This window comes from Vitis riparia, chromosome 16 (genome assembly GCF_004353265.1).
Source record: "Vitis riparia cultivar Riparia Gloire de Montpellier isolate 1030 chromosome 16, EGFV_Vit.rip_1.0, whole genome shotgun sequence".
In the NCBI taxonomy this organism is placed as follows: Eukaryota; Viridiplantae; Streptophyta; class Magnoliopsida; order Vitales; family Vitaceae; genus Vitis; species Vitis riparia.
Genome location: NC_048446.1, coordinates 15,761,588 through 15,781,894, shown reverse-complemented (window position 1 = coordinate 15,781,894; position 20,307 = coordinate 15,761,588). Strand labels below are relative to the sequence as shown.

At 31.8% G+C, this 20,307-nt stretch overlaps 1 protein-coding gene across 5 annotated transcripts in view; it reads left to right on the top strand.

Annotated features, from left to right (window-relative positions):
• Positions 1–13,251: 13,251 nt before the first annotated feature.
• Positions 13,252–20,307, top strand: part of LOC117933683 (MADS-box protein AGL42-like) — a 37,888-nt gene continuing 30,832 nt past the window's right edge. Inside the window, exons 1-3 of one of the 5 annotated variants that reach the window (XM_034855166.1) lie at positions 13,256–13,503; positions 13,678–14,107; positions 14,202–14,386. In XM_034855166.1, coding sequence (XP_034711057.1) covers positions 14,205–14,386 — 182 coding nt within the window. In that variant the 5' untranslated portion in view covers positions 13,256–13,503; positions 13,678–14,107; positions 14,202–14,204. Of the gene's footprint in view, positions 14,108–14,201; positions 14,387–20,307 lie in introns of all 5 variants that reach the window. The other 4 variants (XM_034855167.1, XM_034855165.1, XM_034855169.1 and 1 more) reach the window with 4 other exon arrangements.

Sequence of the window (20,307 nt, the reverse complement as noted above, 5' to 3'; positions counted from 1 at the left end):
TGTAAAAAAATTTGAATAAGATAAATAAACAAATCTAATAATCGTGTAGACTTACAAGGACGCTAAGAAGTCCATGGGGGAAGAGGATCCACAATCTCAAAAGAGGCTAGAGTAGCTAGAAGAGAAGAGGAATGAGCATGACAATTAGGACTTAAAGTACTAAAAAAGGAAATGGTTGGGACAAAATCCATAGTTATCTATACTAATGTGGGAGTCTTATCTAGTGCTATCAAATCAACTTTACTCCTAAACTTATTGCTCATCATGTAGTTATCTTCTAGAAATCGACATTTGCATTGATAAATACCTTTTAGTCAACCTGACCATAAAAGTAAGCTTAGTCCTTTTTGGATACCTAACAAACTAACAAACTTTTAACCTTGTTCTAACTTATCTACCTTTGGTTTCATCATGTGTTGGAATCCCCTATATGCGAAAATGGTGTAAACCAGGGTTACGACCTATCCACATCTCCACCGAGGTCAAAGGTACCAATTTAGATAGAACTACGTAATGAAGATACCCTATAGTTTCCAAGGCATATCCCCAAAAAGATATAGAGTGTTAAAAAACACTCATCATAAATCTTACCATGTTTATAAAGAGTTTGATTTCTTATTTTCGTTACTTCATTTTGCCATAGAATTCCAAGGACACTCAACTTGAATATAATCTCATGCTCTTTTAGGAAAAAATCAAACTCACCTAACATGTACTCTCCACATCGATTAAATCGAAGTACTTTAAGGCATTTACCAAATTAGTTTTTTTATTTTAACTTAAATTCCTTGAATTTGTTCAAGGCATAGAATTTCCTATGCATAAGGTAAAACATAACCATACCTAAAGTAATCATCGGTGAAGGTGATGAAATACTCATATCATCCACATGCTTAGACATTAAAAGGTTCACACACATCAATATGCATTAACTCCATACATTCTTTAGCTTTATCTCATTTAGTTGTAAAGAACCTCTTGGTTATTTTACCTTTTATACAAGATTTACAAGCTGGAAGGTCTTCTAGAACTTAGGACAATCCTCCTTTTAGTGGCCCTTCTTGCCATATGGGATCAAATTTGTAGCAAAGAGGTTTAAGCAAAAGGAAAGTATATATTAATTGATATTAATTCACTTATATTAAAAATAATTACTATTGGATATTAAAAAAAATTGTATCTTTATACGAACTTATGATTCAACAAATATGTAAAATGACATTTTTAAATCATGATCTAAAAGAAGAGGTTTATTTAAAAATACTTACAAGGTATGAGCTCCATGAACAAAGGTAATAAAGTTTTCAAGATAGTTAAGTAATTATATGGGTTAAAAAAAAAAAGCATTCAAGTGATGAATGAAAAATTTTCTTCTCATTTCAAATGATACTATAGTGCATTATTGGTATATTTGTATGTATGGTAAAATTAATCTTAATACATATTTTACGTTTATGTATTAATGATATTTTAATTAGAGATACTATTTAAATAATATTGTGAAATCAATTTCACAATTTTTTGCTTCAAAAATGTAACATGAAAGACAATCGTGACATAAATATGGTCCAAAGGATAAGGATAAGAATATTAAAATAGGTTGAAGAGTTTGCTTTATCCTAATAACATTATGCAAAGAAGATTCTAAAAATGTTTGGATTTTTTTATAGTGAACTTTTGAGAACATTTTATGACTTAGCATACAATTTAAAAAACATAAAAGTAAAAGAATTCTTCAAAATAAGTATATTAAGGTCATACTTTGTTATATTTAATGCATTGTCCCAATTTCATATTTTCTGTTCATTCCTTAAATCAAGTGGCTATACCCTAGTGTCTTAGTAAGTACCATTAGGTAATTATGTGTAGGAAATTTAGATGCCTTAAAGCTATAAATCTTGGTATTTATTTTACTAGATATCCTCTTGTATTTAGAAGCATATTATGATACTACTTGGATTTCTAATAATGGTGAATTAAACTTCAATAGTGGTTGAATTTTCAATAATTGTGAATTAAACTCTACTACTTAATAGCTATGTGTTTTATTTGTATGGTAGAGTTATTGTTGGCATCTTAGATCTAAGCAACAAAAGTAATACCAATTTTTCAAAAAATTGATTTTTAAGGTTAAAGTACTAACCTTTAGGTTTAGATATTCCCAAACCTTGAAATAAAGTGTTGAAGAATCAAATTGATGTTGTTGGAAGTCTCATAAACCCAAGATCTTCAGCCTAATGGCTTTTCCTTGATCTTGACACACTTTCGATAAAGGGGAAGAGAGGTTGAAGGCTATGACTCTTTCTCTCTAGAGGTAAAAGACAACTTTATAGAAAAGCTATGGAAACCTTAACCCAAAGGGGATATTTACAAGGTCCCCAATTGGTTTAAGTGACTTGAGCCCACTAAGCGCTTGATTCACTTAATTTAACCCAAAACATGTCCTAATTAATTAATTAACCCAATAAAACCTACTAATTAATCAATTAATCCAATCTAGATACCTCGTTCATTTTTCTCTATGCAACCATAGCGTAATTACTAAAACACCCTTATACACAAAAGTGAACCTAAAGTTAATTCAACCCTCAAAATCATGCCAACAAGGTATATGAGCTCGAGCGGGGACTATTAGGATCCTTAGGATAGTACTAACTTCCTCATAATCCAATTTTAAAGTTGATTCAATGATTACTACTCAAAAAGTACTATTTGATAGCATGTAATAAACTCTTTTAAACACTTTTGAGTAGTAGTTATCACCTTTTAACCCAATTAACATATTAAGGACCCTTGCAATCAATTCTAATCAAATTGTGTTAAGTTTTGGTGTTTTGATAACTTTTTTATCACCAAAGCAATCAGAGATTGAGGAAAGTTCTTTGGAATCAAATGGCGGGAAAGCTCAGAAACATGTAGAACCGAAGCTTTGAAGTCCTTTGCCATAAGCAAATCTGGAATGCAAGGAGTAAAAGATGTCTAGACAGGATGGCGGCGGAATATGGGCTGTATGAAGGCTTGCTCACATTAAGTCAATGATCCGGACACATATCCGGATAGAATATGCTATCGTCCGGGTGTGATGTTCATGAGTGCCGTGTGTCTCTCCCTGAGGGAATCCGGATGGAGTTGAGCCGGATGGGTCCCTACACCTTACACACGCAGACAGTCCCCATTGCGCAGCATAGCTCAGTCCACCCGAGTAAGAATTCTGTGCGCCAACATTTTACATCTGGATATCTCACAGCCGGATGAGAGAGGAGGACGCTTCAACTTCCCCGGTCAGACATGTCTAGATCCTCTGATAGCGCTCACCCGGAAAGCATCCGCAGTCGCCAATTCAGATTATCCGGATAGCTTGGCTCAGCAGACAATTCAGATTCGCCGGATTCATTCTATAGCCATTTTGCACAGTGCCGCAATGTTCTCCTGAAGCTTTCCGACCGACATTTTGAGATATTTTAAGATATTTTGCTTTAGATATTTGTTGTCTAAATCCCCAAACTCTCCTTGTAATCCACCTATCATAGGATTCCTTAGTCTTTAAGTAAGAAAAGGGTGAATAACCTCATATATATAGTTTGTAATTTCCTTTACAGGTAGGGAGATCATATCATGTAAGAGAACTTGCTCTCAGAGAGATCTTTTGTACAATTTTGCAAGAAATATATTTTACAGTGCACTTGCTCTGTTTTACAGATATTTTTGTTTTCTCATTTTTTTTCTTACTAGCTAAACAAGCTCTAAGGAAATTTCCTCAGAGAATGAGTGGCTAGACTTTTAGTTCCTTGGAGTTACGGTTGCCGGGAAAGGTTCCAAGTGCAAGAATTTATAGTTTTGTGGTTTCAACCATTAATGAAAAGAAAATGTGATCCTTTAATGATTTCTATGTTTTTAGTTAACTTAAAACACCTTCAATTCACTAGAGCCAACACTTGGTAAGGCAAGTGATCTCCGTCCATGGAGATGCACTAATTTACCTCTTGCGAGCTTTTGGGAAGTGACTTGGAGGTAGGATTTTCTAGAATTGCCAACACTTGGTAAGCTTTTGGACTCCAAGGAGACATCCATTAGTTAGCTCTTGCGAGCTTGAGAAGGGAAGTCCAAAGTTAAAGGTCACCTTGAATGGCAAATGCTAGGTGAGAGGCACGAGCCATTGCAAGTTGCATCAGTGAGAGGGAATTAGAGCTGAAATCCATTTAAAGGTTACATCTGTACAGCACCGGTTAGAGAATTGACTATATGTTAATTCTCTAATGCGAGGAAATGAACCAAATGACCAGAGCTCTATTTTTGCATAAGGAACCTCCCCTGTGAACCTAAACCTCCAAGGAATGTTTTTCTTCATAAGTAATTTTCATTACTTTCTTTTTAGTTAGCTTTAAACAAAACCTCAATTAAACAAAGTTTGTGTTTTATTTCTTAAGCTAACCTTGAAATGAAAAAACACCAATTTACTTTGAATTGGTATCAGTTGTGAGTTGAAAACCCTTCCCAGTGAACGATCCTAGAGCCACTATGCTATATTAGCTAAGCTATCCTAATGCATGGTGATATAGGTTATAAATTTTGTTGATTACTCTCTCAATCAAAGAGTACCAGCTGGACATGAATTAGCTGAGACACCAATTGGGAACGAATCATTCAACATCCCACTACAAATAATCAATAACAATGTGATACTAAGTGCTCGAGTTCATGACTTTTTGTCCATTACCTATAGTCTCCCCATGAACTAATGTCTATAGTCTAATAAGGTAAGAGTTATTAGCCTTTTAAGACTACCTCTACTATCCTTGAGTTATACATCTTTTAATTGTGTATGTCTTAGCTATTAAAAAGCCTATGTCAATTCCATTTAAAGAACTACTATGTCCATAGTTTACATTAACACACCTCCTTAAGACCACCCAACGAGATACTTTATCTCAACCCCATGAAATATCATAGTGTTTCGATTGAAAATACCTATTGTTATCGACTTCATCAATAGTGACCCAATCCATAAGGAATATATGGTCAGCTTACGATTTCACCCTTAGATCAAAACCACTGCTAACTTTAGCACAAACTTAATATTCTCTCAAGGTTAAAAGACAATACAATGAAGCAACTAGATAAGGTCTTGATTATTTGATAGCCTTAAGTCTTAACACAACGTAGGTCCTATCTAATGTGTAACCATACACTAGTGTACTCACCATAGGAAACTCATCCCAATGGTTAAAAGTAGTCATCTCTCCAATTAGAAGATAATGCACTACAACCTTTAATGGATTGTCTGAGTCCATGAATCGACTATGAACAAGTCATCTACTTGCAAAGAACTCATGACTTAGATCTTCCATGTAACTCTTAATGCACCTAAATCATGTATAATGTAAGAGATGTTAGGCGAGAATGATCATAAAGTACAATACATGAAATAATGATAGATAAAAGTGAGACTAAAATATCATTAAATAAATAATGAATTTCAAACCTATTACATCATATCATACTTTTAAGAGTTGTATCTTAACTGTTATACCTTAGAAATTAGTAAAATTGACTATTAGGGTCATTCCATTATGGAGTCTTAGGTTAGTGCTATAAGGATGATCAATTGAAATAACTTATAACATATCCTTATGGGTTAAACTTAATCCATCTGTTACCTCATATTATGACAACCAAGCTTGTATACTTCAAGTTAGAAATAAAATTTATAGTGCAAAAAGTAAACACATAAAATAATAAAGTAATTACCTAAAAAAAGGTGAAAATTTTGTAAAATCCAAAGAGAACCCAATTGACTCTTTAACAAAGGGATCGATTAAACAACTTATTGAAAAACAACATCAAAGAAAATAAGAATAAAACTAATTGAATGAACCATTTGTGATGATAATCCAACCTATATTGTGAATATAGACCCCAAAATTTATGTTCAATGGGTATAAAAAAGTCATTTGAATAGTTGTAAGAGTACTATTATTCATTTCTATTAAGATAAAGTCGTTAAAAGCATTGACATGTTGGAACATTTGGATTCTATTTTATATGATATTATTTTTTTCCTTTACTATCCTATTATGCATATGGTACATTTGAGCATTCTGACTTGATCTCTTGTATTGTACATGACTTGAGTATATTGGGAGTTGCACGAAATATTCAAGTTATGGATTCCTTACAAGTTGATGAGTTTGTTCACGGTTGGTTTATAGAATTTGACAATCTATTAAAAGTTATAGTACACTATATCTTAATTGGTGAAATGACATGTCTTGGTCGTCGAGATGATTTTTCTATGCGAGTATACTAATGTATATGGTTACACATTAAACAAGACCTATAAAGAGTTTTAACAAATGGGTATTAAATTGTCATGGCTTCTCCAAGCTACTATGTTGCATGAATACCTAATAGTCAATGTCACGTCTCACCGTAGGTCCTATCCAATATGTAACCATGCACAATAGTGAATCCATCATGAGAAAAAATAAATCATCCATTCAATTAGGAGGTAGTACACTATAGCCTCAAATGGTTGTATAAGTTTATGAACCACCTATGAACAAGGCATCAACTTGTGAGGAACTCATAACTTGGATATTTCTTACAACTCCTAATGCACTTAAGTTATGTGTAATATAAGTGATGTAGGCTTGAATGCTTAACATACATAATGCATAAGTAGGATAGTGAATGGAAAACCAAAATCATAATATAATTATTAATGAAACTCATTTATTGTTACATCATGTCCTACTTTTAAAAACTCCATCCTGATAGTTTATACCAAAAAAAGGTTAAAAAAATTATTTCACTCAATTTCTTGTACCATCCATTTGCTTATACTATCTAATAACAAGTGTAAAAAACATTAATACCTTTGCATTTCAATTCTTATTACTCAATTCATATCAAATTTGAATTATACGGGAGCATTTCTTTTAACGAAATTAAAGTGATTCAAATTATTATAGTTTAATAAAAAAATGTTATCATTTATCTACGAGCAACTTGTTTTGATATCAATTTAATAGTCATAACTATATTGAGTTGAGAATATTTAAGTGTGGGCTACATATTAACCATCTTTAAATTTATTTAACCATCACAAATACTTAAAATCTCTTCATTTATTTAGCTTGGTTAGCATTTAATGTGTGTGGTTAGCATTTATTTCTTAGTTAGAACTTGACCATTCACATTTTTCCTTGTATTTTCTTTCAATCTTTTGACTCAATCTTAATACCTTGCAATATCGGCTTACTAACTCAAGGGTGGAATCAATTAAATAATAATAATAATAATAATAATAATAATAATAATAATAATATGGTGCTTTAACCAAATTCAAATTTCATTTTTCAATTTTTCATACATAATCAATAGTAGTTAGCAAAAATATGTCATTGTTGCATGTTAGTAATTTTTTTTTTTCAATTTTTCATTGAAACCAATTTCACATTAATTTGGATGCATAAACAGTACATGTGTGTTACTAATTTAGTTTTTGCTTCTATAGTATTCATTAACTTTATATAACAAGTAAAATATAAATTTAAAATACTAATTTAAAAAAGTCATCACAATTAAATAACAAATCATTATTAATTGCATATGTTAGATGAAACAATTATAATATAAAGTAAAGAGAATTTTCATGCAAAATAATTATGGCTCAATCTTTCCATGTTATTTTTTATTTTTCTTTAAATTTACATCTACTAATTTATTTACAGTGCAAATATGAGCTCTACCATATAATGCCTGGATCCACAATGTTTGGGATTATCTTATGAGTTCTCTCTTAAAAGTTTTAGAATGAGACTTATTTATAAGAATTAAAAGCATCATATTTGAATAGTTTCCTATCCCATGCAAATATTATTGTTTAATTAAAGTATATATTTAAGGAGATTTTGAAGATCATATTTGATAGTCTTAACTCTTTGAAATATTATTCTTTAATTAAAATAATATTTAAGGAGATTTGAAAGAGTATATTCAATAGTTCTCAATTTCTTTGTTTACTTAATAATTACTTTTTGTGAAAAACCAAAAGTTCAATAAGGAACACCTAGAGCGGGGGTGAATGAGTAATTTTAAAATTTAAAATAAATATTTATATATATTATCCCCAATTTTTATCCTAAGAGATACCCTATATAACCAAATGGGTTATACTTGAAATCTTTAAGTATAAAAATATGATTTTTATCTTCTAAGGATAACCTGTAAAATGTTAAGGATAACAATAATAATCAACCAATCAAATATATAACAATGAAATTAACATATATGCAATGGACAACAAATTTTTACATGAAAAACCCTCATACTAATCGTGGAGATACAAAACCACAAGGTTTAAGACCCTATTAATCTAAATCCACTGTACAAAATCAAGTTACACAGATCTACCTAACCGTTTTACCCTAAAGACTTATTATCCAATACCTACAACTTGATTCACGTTCGTGATGTAGTAACCTTTAATTGCTCTAGTGGATCACTTTGGCCTCGCCGAATGGACGAAGGTTTTCAACCCAAGATTCAAAAACCAAATCCTTGAACAAGATATAGGGAATAGTGTGACACTTTAGGCTTTCTCTCTAGGATTTCTAAAATGATTTGTCTCCAATCTGTATATGATCTCTAACCCTCAATGGGTTCCATTTTCACTTAAAGGAGAAAACTTTTTTAAAAAAAAAAATCATAGAAAAATGTAGATGTCTGAAAATAATTATAGTCTAATATGATATTATACTCCTTTCATGTTCATTAGTGATGCTTTTGCCCCTTAATATCATCTTCAAGTTCTTCTATTAGCAATTTTCACATGCATTTATTTCTATACTAAGTTATATATCATTTGCATGTATAACTAATTCTTTAAAATTGTCTAGCTTGATGCCTTATAAAATGTAATGAAGTTTTGAATGCATTATTTAGGTTCAAATTTTAACGATAGAACTTTCATATGATTTTTTTATTTTTTTTTTGCAATCAAGACTTGAATCATTTTTTGATATAATCAATCACTAATTCACCCTTTTTGTTGTTTAATATTGGTGAGTTCAAACATGTTGATGGTGCGATGAATATTATATATAGAAACGATTAAAGAACTCTCTTTTTAGTTGTTTCAACTATATATAAAATTGGTTTTAAAATTTATGCATCAACCAAATGCTTATCCTTTTTAATGAATAAAAAAATTGTTTGACTATAAGGTCTACTCCTATTTCAACATTACAGCAAGTTTCCATAAAGTGAACTTACACTATTTTGGGTTTCCTTTCCCATCAAAATATCGAAAATTTGGTGTTTGGTAACATATTGACATATGTATTAACTCAATTATTTGTATATATGGTTTTACATATGTGAGAGAAGTACAAAATCCATCATTCCTAGATTTGTCTATTATCTCTAAAATGATACCTTTGAGTTGATTTCTAGAGACAAACTCATTTGAAGAAACTTGATTTTTTTTTTTTTTTTTTTTATGGAATCTTTTCTTTTTAAGCAAAATTTAAGGTTGTCTTGAGATGCAATTTGGTATCATTTTTTGGTCCTAGTGCAAGTCCATGCTTGTGAAAAATGCATTGATCTTAACATCCTACTCTTGATTGTATTTTGTAAGTTCCTTAACAATGTTGAATAATCTCGTAATACTTCAACCAGCATGAGTAACATGACAATATTATTTTATGTTGCAATAATTCCTTATGAAGTCTTGTGAAGATATAGATATAAATTTGATGTTATACTTGTCTTCTTTGGTGGACAAGTGTATATTATTTGAAGATGTTTTTTTGAGAATAGATGGCTAAGTGGGGTGACAATTTTTTAGCCTTAATAGATTGCTTGAGCAAAGTTTTGATTTTGAGAGGTAGTCTTTACATTATCTAAGCTTATATTAGAGGTAGCAACTTTAGTGGGAGCAAACTAGGTAGATTTAGTTCCTTGCTTGCAAATTGAGCTTTTCTTAAATCTCATATGTTTATATCTTTGATTTGATGAAGGGAGACATCAAAGGTAAAGATGGTCTCATTGGGCATCCTGGAAATTTGTATAAACAAATTTCTTTTTTAAGAGAATTATGTATGATCAAATTAAATTTTTATTTTTTTGAAGAATGATGTAGGTACAATTTTTTACTTTCTACTTTGCTTTTTTCCTTTCTTAATTATTAATTGATCGTTTGAAGAAGCTTAATCTGGAATGACTTAGAGCTTAAGTTAGGCCCTTGACTTGATTTAGTTTTAAGTCTGAACTTGAATATTGTCTTGACTTGGGATTTAATGTGATTCAAACATTGGTTAGTAGACTTGGCATTGGTATGACTTGAGCCTTTGTATTACTTGGACCTTGTCATGCATTGGGTTTTGCCATGACCGGCATTATTTGAACTTTGATGTGATTTGTGCTTTGATTTGACTTAAACAATGTTGTTCAAGGGCTTGAGTAACTTAGTCTCATTTTGAAAAAGTATTTTGTAGATTTGATCTTAAAGTTTGAAATTTGGGGCTTTGAAGATTTTGAAATTTCAATGCATTTTGAAGAAATCAAAGATTTGTTAAAATTTACTTTGAAGATTGAAGAAGTTTTGGATCTCCCTTAATCAAGTACCCTTCAACTCATATCTTCCGACTTCTTTCTCATAAGTTTTAGAATGAGCCTTTATAATAAGGATCAAAAACATCATATTTAGATTAAAAAAAAAAAATTATCCTTAAAAATACTCTTTTTTAATTAAAATTAATATTAAAGGGATTTGGAAAATCACATTTGGTAATGTTAATAATTTGAAATATTATTATTTTTTAAATAAAAAACATTAAGGAAATTTAACATTTAATTTCTTTCTTTATAAGACTTGATAAATACAACCCATACCATTCATGATTATCGATAGAAAATTTACATCATCTAAGGATTTTTAATTAGTCATAGTTTAAATTAATTATTAATATTTAATTTTTTTATTATTCTATACTAATTTAATCTGAGTATATAATAAACTATATAGAGTTAAATTTTTACTCAATGTTGGGGCATTGATTCAGCATCCATTTAATTCAAATTTTGACGATTAAAAATGTATGATGAAATTTAGAAAGTTGAATAAAGACACAAATGTACGAGAGTAGGTATAAATAAGCACCGTAAAATGTGAACTAAGTTGGATACAAATTGATGACATTTAACTATATGGGTTATGTCACGTCGTTATCGGTTCATTTTTCATGTGTACGGATTCAGTGGGATCCAAAACCTAAACACGACAATAATATTTATTATTTTCTGGTGGGCAATGTAGAAATTTAATGACTGGGGGAAGGTGGTTAGTAAAGGTTTAAATTTAAAGCCCAAGTGTTGAAAATTCAGCCCAATCATAGCGGCAGGACTGCAAGGTCCCCCACAGTTGGGGGACAATGAGGTGGATGGAGAATTACACCCCAAAAAATGAAATAAATAAAAGAATAAGGAAAAAAGAGAATGGCATCATGGTATGATCCACACCGTCCATTTCCATGGAGAACCCAAAATTATAGGAGACACAGCCATGAGCCAACTCACAAAAAGACAGTGAGACAGTGCCACTGGCCACTGGGGTCCCCCACCAACACATAGCAAAGCCTGAATTAAAGGACAAAAACCTATGCCCATCCACATAAATGGCAACTCCACCCTCCTCCCTACTCCTCCAATTTTAAACACCCATCACCATCCTCCCTCGCCAACCCTACCCTCCTAGGGCCCTCAAAGTTGATATTTCTTTTAAGCAAATGATTCCATCTTATGTTTCCACCTGGTAGTGCATGAAAACGAATTTCATTTTTTTAAAATAAAAATTAGATTATATATGTTTATGTAAGAAAATGCATTTAAATACATTTTTTTTTTTAAGATACCCCTATTTTGAACTCTCGAGTTATCTCTATTTTCGTAAATTAGTCACATTATTTGTGTTTGATCATATATTTTATATCATATATCGAACAACTATCTCTATTATGTTGTTACCAGTAAATAATATTAATTTTAGTTTTGGAGCTTTCGAAAATTTTCGCAAGAGATTCACGCTTTTTTTTTTCATCTTGCTTCTCTTAAAAAATGAGAGGTGGAATCAATCAAAATTTCTTATTTGATTCGTCAATGGAACTAAATGCCTCATTCAAAAATCATTTTTATCAATCCATAGGAATCAAAAGAAAAGACTAAATCCTTATTGGTATACCAGATTCGGCTCATCGATCTTCTATTTTTTGAAATCTCTCTTCTTATTTAAAATTAATGTATTGTGTATCCCCTATTATTTTAAATTAAAAATGGTTTTAGTGGCAAACATCCACTGTTAATTTAAAAAATAATAATAATGAATAGAGATTGTTTCCAAGTCATATAAGTTGAAAAACATGTTCAAATAGTCTATAATGACAAATACAAAAATTTCATGTGTTTGTTTGATATTATCTTTCATAATAGTTCTCAAAATATAGTCAACGATGTTATTAATCATCTTAAGGAATGAGATTACATTTAAAAATAATTTATTTTTTCTTTCAAAAATACACATATATAATATAAATTTTTTAAAAATATTCTTTGTATTTTCAATTATTTAACAAAAATAAATTTACAAAAAAATGTTTTTAATAAAAAATTATCAAATTGTATTTTTTAAAATTATAAAACAATTTTTTATAAAGAATAAAAAATTATTTTCAACAAGCAAACTTTTGAAGAAAGAATTATCAATTTTTTTTTTTTTTTTTTTATAAATTTTGTTCATATTATAATACTTTATGATTTTTAGAAATATGTCAGAAAAATATTAATAGAACAAAGATGCTATCTATGATTGTGAATGGACCACGACTCACAAAAAATCCATTAAAAGAATCTAATTTCCCAACGGATTTTGCATGGTCCTGGAACCAACAAAAGGGGGCCTGCCCACTGGGTCAAAAAATAAAAATAGAAATAGACCTAAAAATAGAAATAATAAAAATAGGAAAAAGAAAGAAAAAGCGCGAGCTGACGCGCCAACCAAGGTCAGCCGCGTGACACGGTCTGTTCCCATTGGACGAGGTGACGAAGAAGAAATGATAGCAGGTGATGCGCTGGCACGATATCATTGGCTCCTCACTCACGTACACGTACTATGATGTTCACTCTCACTATTCCCCAATAGTTTGCTTTTTTTTTTCTTTTCTTTTTTTCCCGTTTTGTTCTTCAACTTGTTTGAATTTCTGTTTTCCACAATATGCTCTCTCATTATCTTCGCTTTTCTTAATTTTACCAAATCAAGATAAAAGCAATGGGTTTCCATTTTGATTTGGAATCTTTTAATCTGTGCTTTGCTTTTTGTGGGCCAGGAGGATGTGAACATGAGATAGAATACCAAGATGTAGATTAAGGGAAATATGGGGGTTTTGTGGTCTGAAACTAAAGAGATTGAGACATCAACCATTGAAAAGATCCTGCGTTTCTTCTTCTGTAAATTTTTCCTTTTTCCTGTTTGTTTTGTAGAACTTTCTGGCTGTCTGTTGTGGCTGTTCTGTTAGATTTTTCACTTATTCCTTTGTTTTTGTTCTAGGGCTTGTGTATGTGACCCTTCCTGCAGATTTTTTTTTCTTATTTTGCAGTCCTTTTCTCCTGTAAATTTCTCAGGTTTGTAAGATGTTTCTCTCCTCCTAGACCGTGTATCTTCCAGCTTTTCCTGTTCTGTTAATCTTTCTGGGGTTTCTGGAATGTGGCTGTTTCTTGCGGATTTTCCATAGCTTCCAGTTTTTTCTTCTGGGTGCTTACTAATCCTTATTAATCTCTTAACATCTTCCACTGTTTTGGTCAGCAAATTTATGGGGTTATTGGGTCTTGACTCGTCTTCTAAAATTTTGATATCCTCAGGTGGTTTCGGCTCCATAAATCTTTCTGGGTTTTCGGGTTGAGACTATTTAAAAAGCAAAAAAAATCAACTCTCCCCGTCCTTTCAATCAACAAATCTTTTGGGTTTCTGAGTGAAGTGACTGTTGTAAAATTTTCTTTCTCATTTAATTGTTAAGCCCAACCAAACCTTCCTTGGGATTCTTGTAATTTTTTGGTGAGATTTGTTCTTTCTATTTCATGATGAGCTCGTTTAGGGTTGTTCTGGATGACTGTAACTTATCCTCTTTCTTCCTTTGTCAATTGTGTAGGAAATGGTGAGAGGGAAGATTCAGATGAGGCGAATTGAGAATGCCACGAGCAGGCAAGTGACCTTCTCGAAACGCCGAAACGGGCTGCTGAAGAAGGCGTATGAGCTATCGGTTCTCTGTGATGCTGAAGTTGCTGTGATCATTTTCTCACAGAAAGGAAGGCTCTACGAGTTTTCCAGTTCCAAGTACGTTTACTAAATTCCCCACAAAAATGAAAAAATAAAAAAATAAATCCTATTTTTCTTTTCAGTAATGAGTCTCACAGCTTCGTAAGTTGTAATTAAAGATTCCGTGAGTGTTGTTATGTGTGAGACTGCAACATGGTATGGGTTGTTGCACTGCCAAAGACCTAGTGTACCATGATCTCATGCTTTGTGTTCTTGAAAGCTTTTCCTCTCTCGCTCTAACCATATTCCTTTGTGGGTTTTCAACTGTGAAAGGGGCCAAGAAAACCCTTATGGTAAAACCTTAATCTGAACTAGCTTTAGCTGTTTGGTTCTCCATCGGATCATATTTCAAAGTTCATCCTAACCGGAGTTGATCCTTTAGGAAAGTTGATGTTTCTGAAGTATCTTGTTTGTGTTTATTTAATGCTGAAAAGGCACCCAAATTCTAGGCTTCTGACTACATCATTTCATTTCCAAAACTTACGTACCCTCCGGGCTCCTTCATCTTATCTAGGGTTTGTACTTCTGTACTATAGCTTAAAAAGATATTGGTCAAGAACTTGACCAACTGTTTTTAGTCTTTGGATTGCAAAGCTGGGAATTAGCCATGGGTTTATGATCTCTTTTCTTTTCTTCTATAATTACTTCCATTCCTAGGATTCTCAAGTCAAATACAACTCTATTCTATTATCTTTTCTCTTTCTCTTTTATTGTTTTTTCTTTTTTGTCCCTTAGTTGTTGGCCAATCTCTTAATTTCGCTAGTTAACATTAGCACCATTTGAAATTTCTTAGGGAGGATTTGATATTTTCATGTTCGTACTCCATTTTTTCTTGTCATCATGGACATTTTACAGCAATGCAAAAAAGCATGTGTACTCCTTTTTAATTTTTCTTACAGATTAAAGCACCCATTTCAAGTACTATTTTGTATATTGAATGATATATTTACATGTGCATGTTATCATAGTACTAAAGGAGGTCACTTCTTCACTGTGTGTGGGGTGTGTTGTACCATGCCCAATTGTGTCTAGAGAGTTGGATGCCTTCATGAATTATTGTGAAAACCATAATACTCCAGAACTTAATTTGCATAAATTATAAGATAGAAAAAAAAAAATTTATGTCAAGAAACATAAGATGAAAAATAATAATAGCTACTAATGATACCAGATTTTGCTGCAAGTTTCTATTTTCTCAAGTGTCTCTTTTGTATATGCTAGAGTTAATTTAGATGAATGCAAGTACTACTAAAAGATTAAAGAGAAAAAGCTAAAGAACTACTACATTTTGGACTTATAAGGTCAGAATTAGTACAAAGACAACAGTTTCAATGCCATAGGGTTTCATTACCCTCTGAACAAATTGATGTGCTATCCTTTTGGTAAGTGCATTTTTATAACTAATGTTGTTCATGTATATACATATTTGTTTTTGCTTTATTATTGTATGTGTATCCTTGTATAAAAAATGGTATATTTAATGTTTTTAGTTCATCAAATTTGTGAGTTTTTTTGTTTCTTTTCTTTCTTCTTTCTTTCTTTCTTTCTTCTATATTTTTAATAGGTCTGTGCTCTAAGTTGTTTCTTAGTGACTTTTGTTCCCCAACACAACAGTAAATACTGAGATGACTACATGGTTAGAAGAGTGGCAACTAGCAAGAGCACTAGGATATATTATGGAAAAGGTTTAGCTCTGAGCTTGATAGATCAAGGACGAAATGCAAAAGTGAACCTAACTGCAAAAGGGGTTTAGGGGGCAAGAAAAATGTCCAGTAATAATATAATTTTAGAATCATAATTGCTAGAGTTCATTAGTGTAGTGATGATAATGTGTTTTTGGAGTTAGGTGTTTGATGAAATGCCTTGCATAAGTGCATCAAAAGCGTGAAGGTATCCGTTTACATGCCACTTCTGTTGCAACTTTTGGGCCTGAGAAATTTTATGATTTTCCCTTCTTAGTGCTCTAGTAAACCATCTCTAAAAGTCAACCGTTGTCTTGTTGAAGGATCTCCTATCCACCGACTATGATGCAGCCTAAGACCCAAGTTACCCTGGTGGTTAGCTAAATGAGTCCCTTCCCTCTCTACATGATGAATTTGTGCTTAATATATATCGAGTTGCTTCGAGGTTCTTTGTTATTACTATTTGCCCATCTAATCATGTTAAGAGAATCACTTTTTGTTTGATGTGATGACTCGAAAAGAGACAATGGTTGGACAAAGTTATGGTCATGCAAAGGAGTTTCTGCTGCTGCAAAAGGTTTCTTCTTTTATGCGTAGAAGAGAGCTGTTCAATTTCACATGACATCACCATTGCCATCTCTTTTGACTGACCGTAATCTGAATTCCTAGAGTAGCCTTCCCTACTCCTTTAAAGTTCATCTTGATGTGATTTGGACAGGAAACTGCCAAGTAAATATATTTGAATTTGAATTAAAAAAAAGAAAGAAAAAAACTAATGCAATAAGACCTCGTTATAATCATCCTCAAAAATTCATCTTGATATCACTTGTTTTGATTAGTCTGCTTGATGGTTTAAGATGTTCTCTTAGGTTATGACTACTAGGTGGTTGATTATTTTTGCGTTAGATTTTTTTTGATAGGTAAAATAGTGAATATATTAAAAGAGGTTAGAATATTTTCGCGTTAGATTAGATTTGAAGTATACTACACCTTTAAATTTATTTCTTTTATAATCTTTTAGGATATATGGAAGGCATATAATTTCTCCCTTTCTCCTTTTTTTCTATTCAGTTTTGGAACCCAAGAGGCTAATCCCCTTTCTAACAAACATTATTTGGAATTCATGGATCCCGTCCAAAGCATGCAATTTTCTCAGAAAGCCAATTAGGAAAAAGTTTTGATATCAAATTAGCTCTAGAAAAAAGGGTGGCAGCTAGCAAATATTTTCTTTATAAACTTTAGGGGGTCTATTGATCATTCTACTTTACTATACCAAAGCAAAGATTCATTAGCAACTATTGTTCTCCTTATTTAGTGTAGTTTGGGTGATCCTTTCTTTATTAAGTTGACATGACTCTTTTGTATAGGAAGAAAGGGAAGAAGGTATGGAGAGCTACTCCTTTTTGCATTTTTTTGGATAATTTGGTGGAAATAAGATTGAAGAGCTTTTAAAAATAAGAAATAGATTGATCAAAGATAAGGTAGTTTTCTGTCAGTTATCAGGGAAGGATCCAAGAGAACAAATAACATAGTTTTCTATTCTATTTATGACCTTTTCTGAATTCCTATAGTCTCTGTCACCCCCAATCTTCATCCTAGTAATCTCTTTCGTATAACATGTTAGCATTGTCCAACTACCGTTGAGTCGAAATCTTGTTGCCTCGCAAGTCCACATGTCCATCTATAGATTTTCTTGTGACTTCCATTTATTCTGTGAAAGCAATCTGTTGGTGCAAAACCCACATCAAATCACAGTCTACTAAAATCAAATTTGAATGTTTTCTGTCTTCAGTTATAGAAAGTGTTCTGCATTTTTTTTTTTTTTTGTAATCTTTTATGTTTACCTTTCTAGTGCTATTACTGCAACCACATCATTTGTAAATCACACTGTGAAAACTTTTCCTTGAACTTGAGTAATCAATTCAACTGTATTAGAAATGCAGAAAGAATGGAAAGTTAGAAAATCGGTATCAACCTCAAGACATGAATGAGACATTTAATTTGTCTCACCATGAATTGTTTTCCAAGATTTTCTTTGAAATGATATATAAGTATATGTTCCTCCTTTAAGCTTCTTAATCATCTTCAAGATTAATCGGAAAGTTCTTAATTTCTCATTTTACTCTTGAACTTCTTTACTTTCTCAGCATTCCAAATGATTACCCATCTTGAGCATCCTTGCAATGAAGTCATAAATAACCAATCACTCTCTTTTCATCTGCTATAGTTACTTCTCTCTATCTATCTATCTATCGACGAATTCAAGAGTTTATTGTAGATTAGGACATCATTCTAAAAAAAAAATAAATAAATAACATATACTACTACAAGAAAAAAAATTGGATGCATTCACATAATTTTAGAAAGGTTCAGCATAATTCATGACTAAAGATCACATATAGCTTCTCATGTATTCCGGCCATGTCTAAGGCTGTTGGTACAGACAATTCATAGGAAAAGTTTTTAACAAGGCCTATAGTCAGTGCCTATTGTAGGAACCATGTTTGATAATCATAATCGTATACTCCTACAGTTTTCAAGACACCAGTGTGCGGTCCCCAAGTTAAAAACCTATAATCCCTTGGTTCTTATGTAGTAATCCTTCTTTGTCAGTCCATCCAATTAGTTCATTATCCTTTTCTATCCCTTAGAGATTACTTTATTGTCATGTTCTATTAGGAGTGATCATGTATTCACTAATTCTTTGTTATCAAGCTCTAAGTAAAAACTTGTGAGATTAGGTATGCTAGGAGAAAGAAGAGGAAGGAGAAATGAGAAAAAGAAAGTTAAAGGTGGTGTTTGTCTAACTTCATCTCCTTGTTATACCTTCTCATCTATTTATATTATTATCTAGGATTACAAAAGTATATACCCCAAAGGATGAATACCTAATAACTGATAAGTAGCTTTTAACTAAATATAACAAAGTAAAGTCATCTCTAACAAATTTTATTAATCAATATTCAAGCTGCATTAAGCTGTCTTTTTCCAGCCAAATCTATATCCAAGCTTCAGACTATTCATATCCACACTGCTTATTCCAGAGTTCTCAGTTCATTGGAGAAGTCTATCCATTTTTTTCTAATTAAAACCCCTGAACGATCAAATGAAACCTGTCTTTTCGAGTTCTGTGAAGAAGAAAAGCAAATAAAAGAACAGTTTGGCAACAGACTTCATAGAGTACTTAGTTATATTAATCCTTACCTAAGGTTTGTAAGAAGAGGAACAAATAAAAGAAAACTTTGCCATAACCTTCATAGAGAACCTAGTTACTGTTAATCCTTTCAAAGGCATGCTTCCAAGTAAACAAATGAATTACTATTATGTTATCTCCAGATGATTTTTTTGAGTCCACCTGCTTCAACTCTTTCTTTTACAACTCTTTGGAAGGCTGACCAAATATTACTTTGTGAATTCTTGTTTGATTGAGTAGATGGACAGCATAATGAAGACGGAAAACTTGGAAGGTCATACTAGGTTACTACTCATTGAGGCATCTATAATAAAATCTTGTTTGAGGGAAACTTAAACATAAATTCAAAGACAACACTTGGGTTAAAGGGTTCTGGGAGAATCAAGAAATATTGTAACTAGAATTATCAAGATCCTACTCAATAACAAGTTCTTTTCAAGGTGAAAGAGGATCAACCAATATGGTCATGTGACCACTAAGGTCTAGCAATCAGTTGTCAAGATGGAAGCAAATTGAGAATGAAGACATAAGCAACTAACCGTGTTAGTTGATTTTCTAAGTGATGACTGATTCTTTCTTCTCTATCCAATGTTTGGTTTTTGAATTATCCTATTCATCTGTGTTTGGAAGAATGAAAGCATAATTTTTGGAAGGGAGTTACTTTCATATTGAAATGCTTATGGCTCCATATAGAGTGGAGTGGGCAATCATCTAGCTTGTGGATGATTCCCATCCATGGATGGAGGAATCAAGTAATTAGAAGCTCATTTTCTCAGGTTCCTGAGTTTGTAATCACAAGCCTTTCATATAATTTGCACACATGATATTCTTCTAGACTATCATGTGTTAGTTCTTCTATTTAGATCTTAAACTAAATTAAGTCATGAAAAGAAAAACATTAATAGGATGAACCCTGGTACGTGATAAGTATTCAAGGAAACACTTAGAAAGAAAGAAACAAGAGGAAAAGCTATGGCCAGCCAACCAAGCCACCACTAAAAAAAGTCAAAGATAAATTTCTCTCCTTAATGCATTGAAAGGGATGTAATCTAATGGCTTTTGAG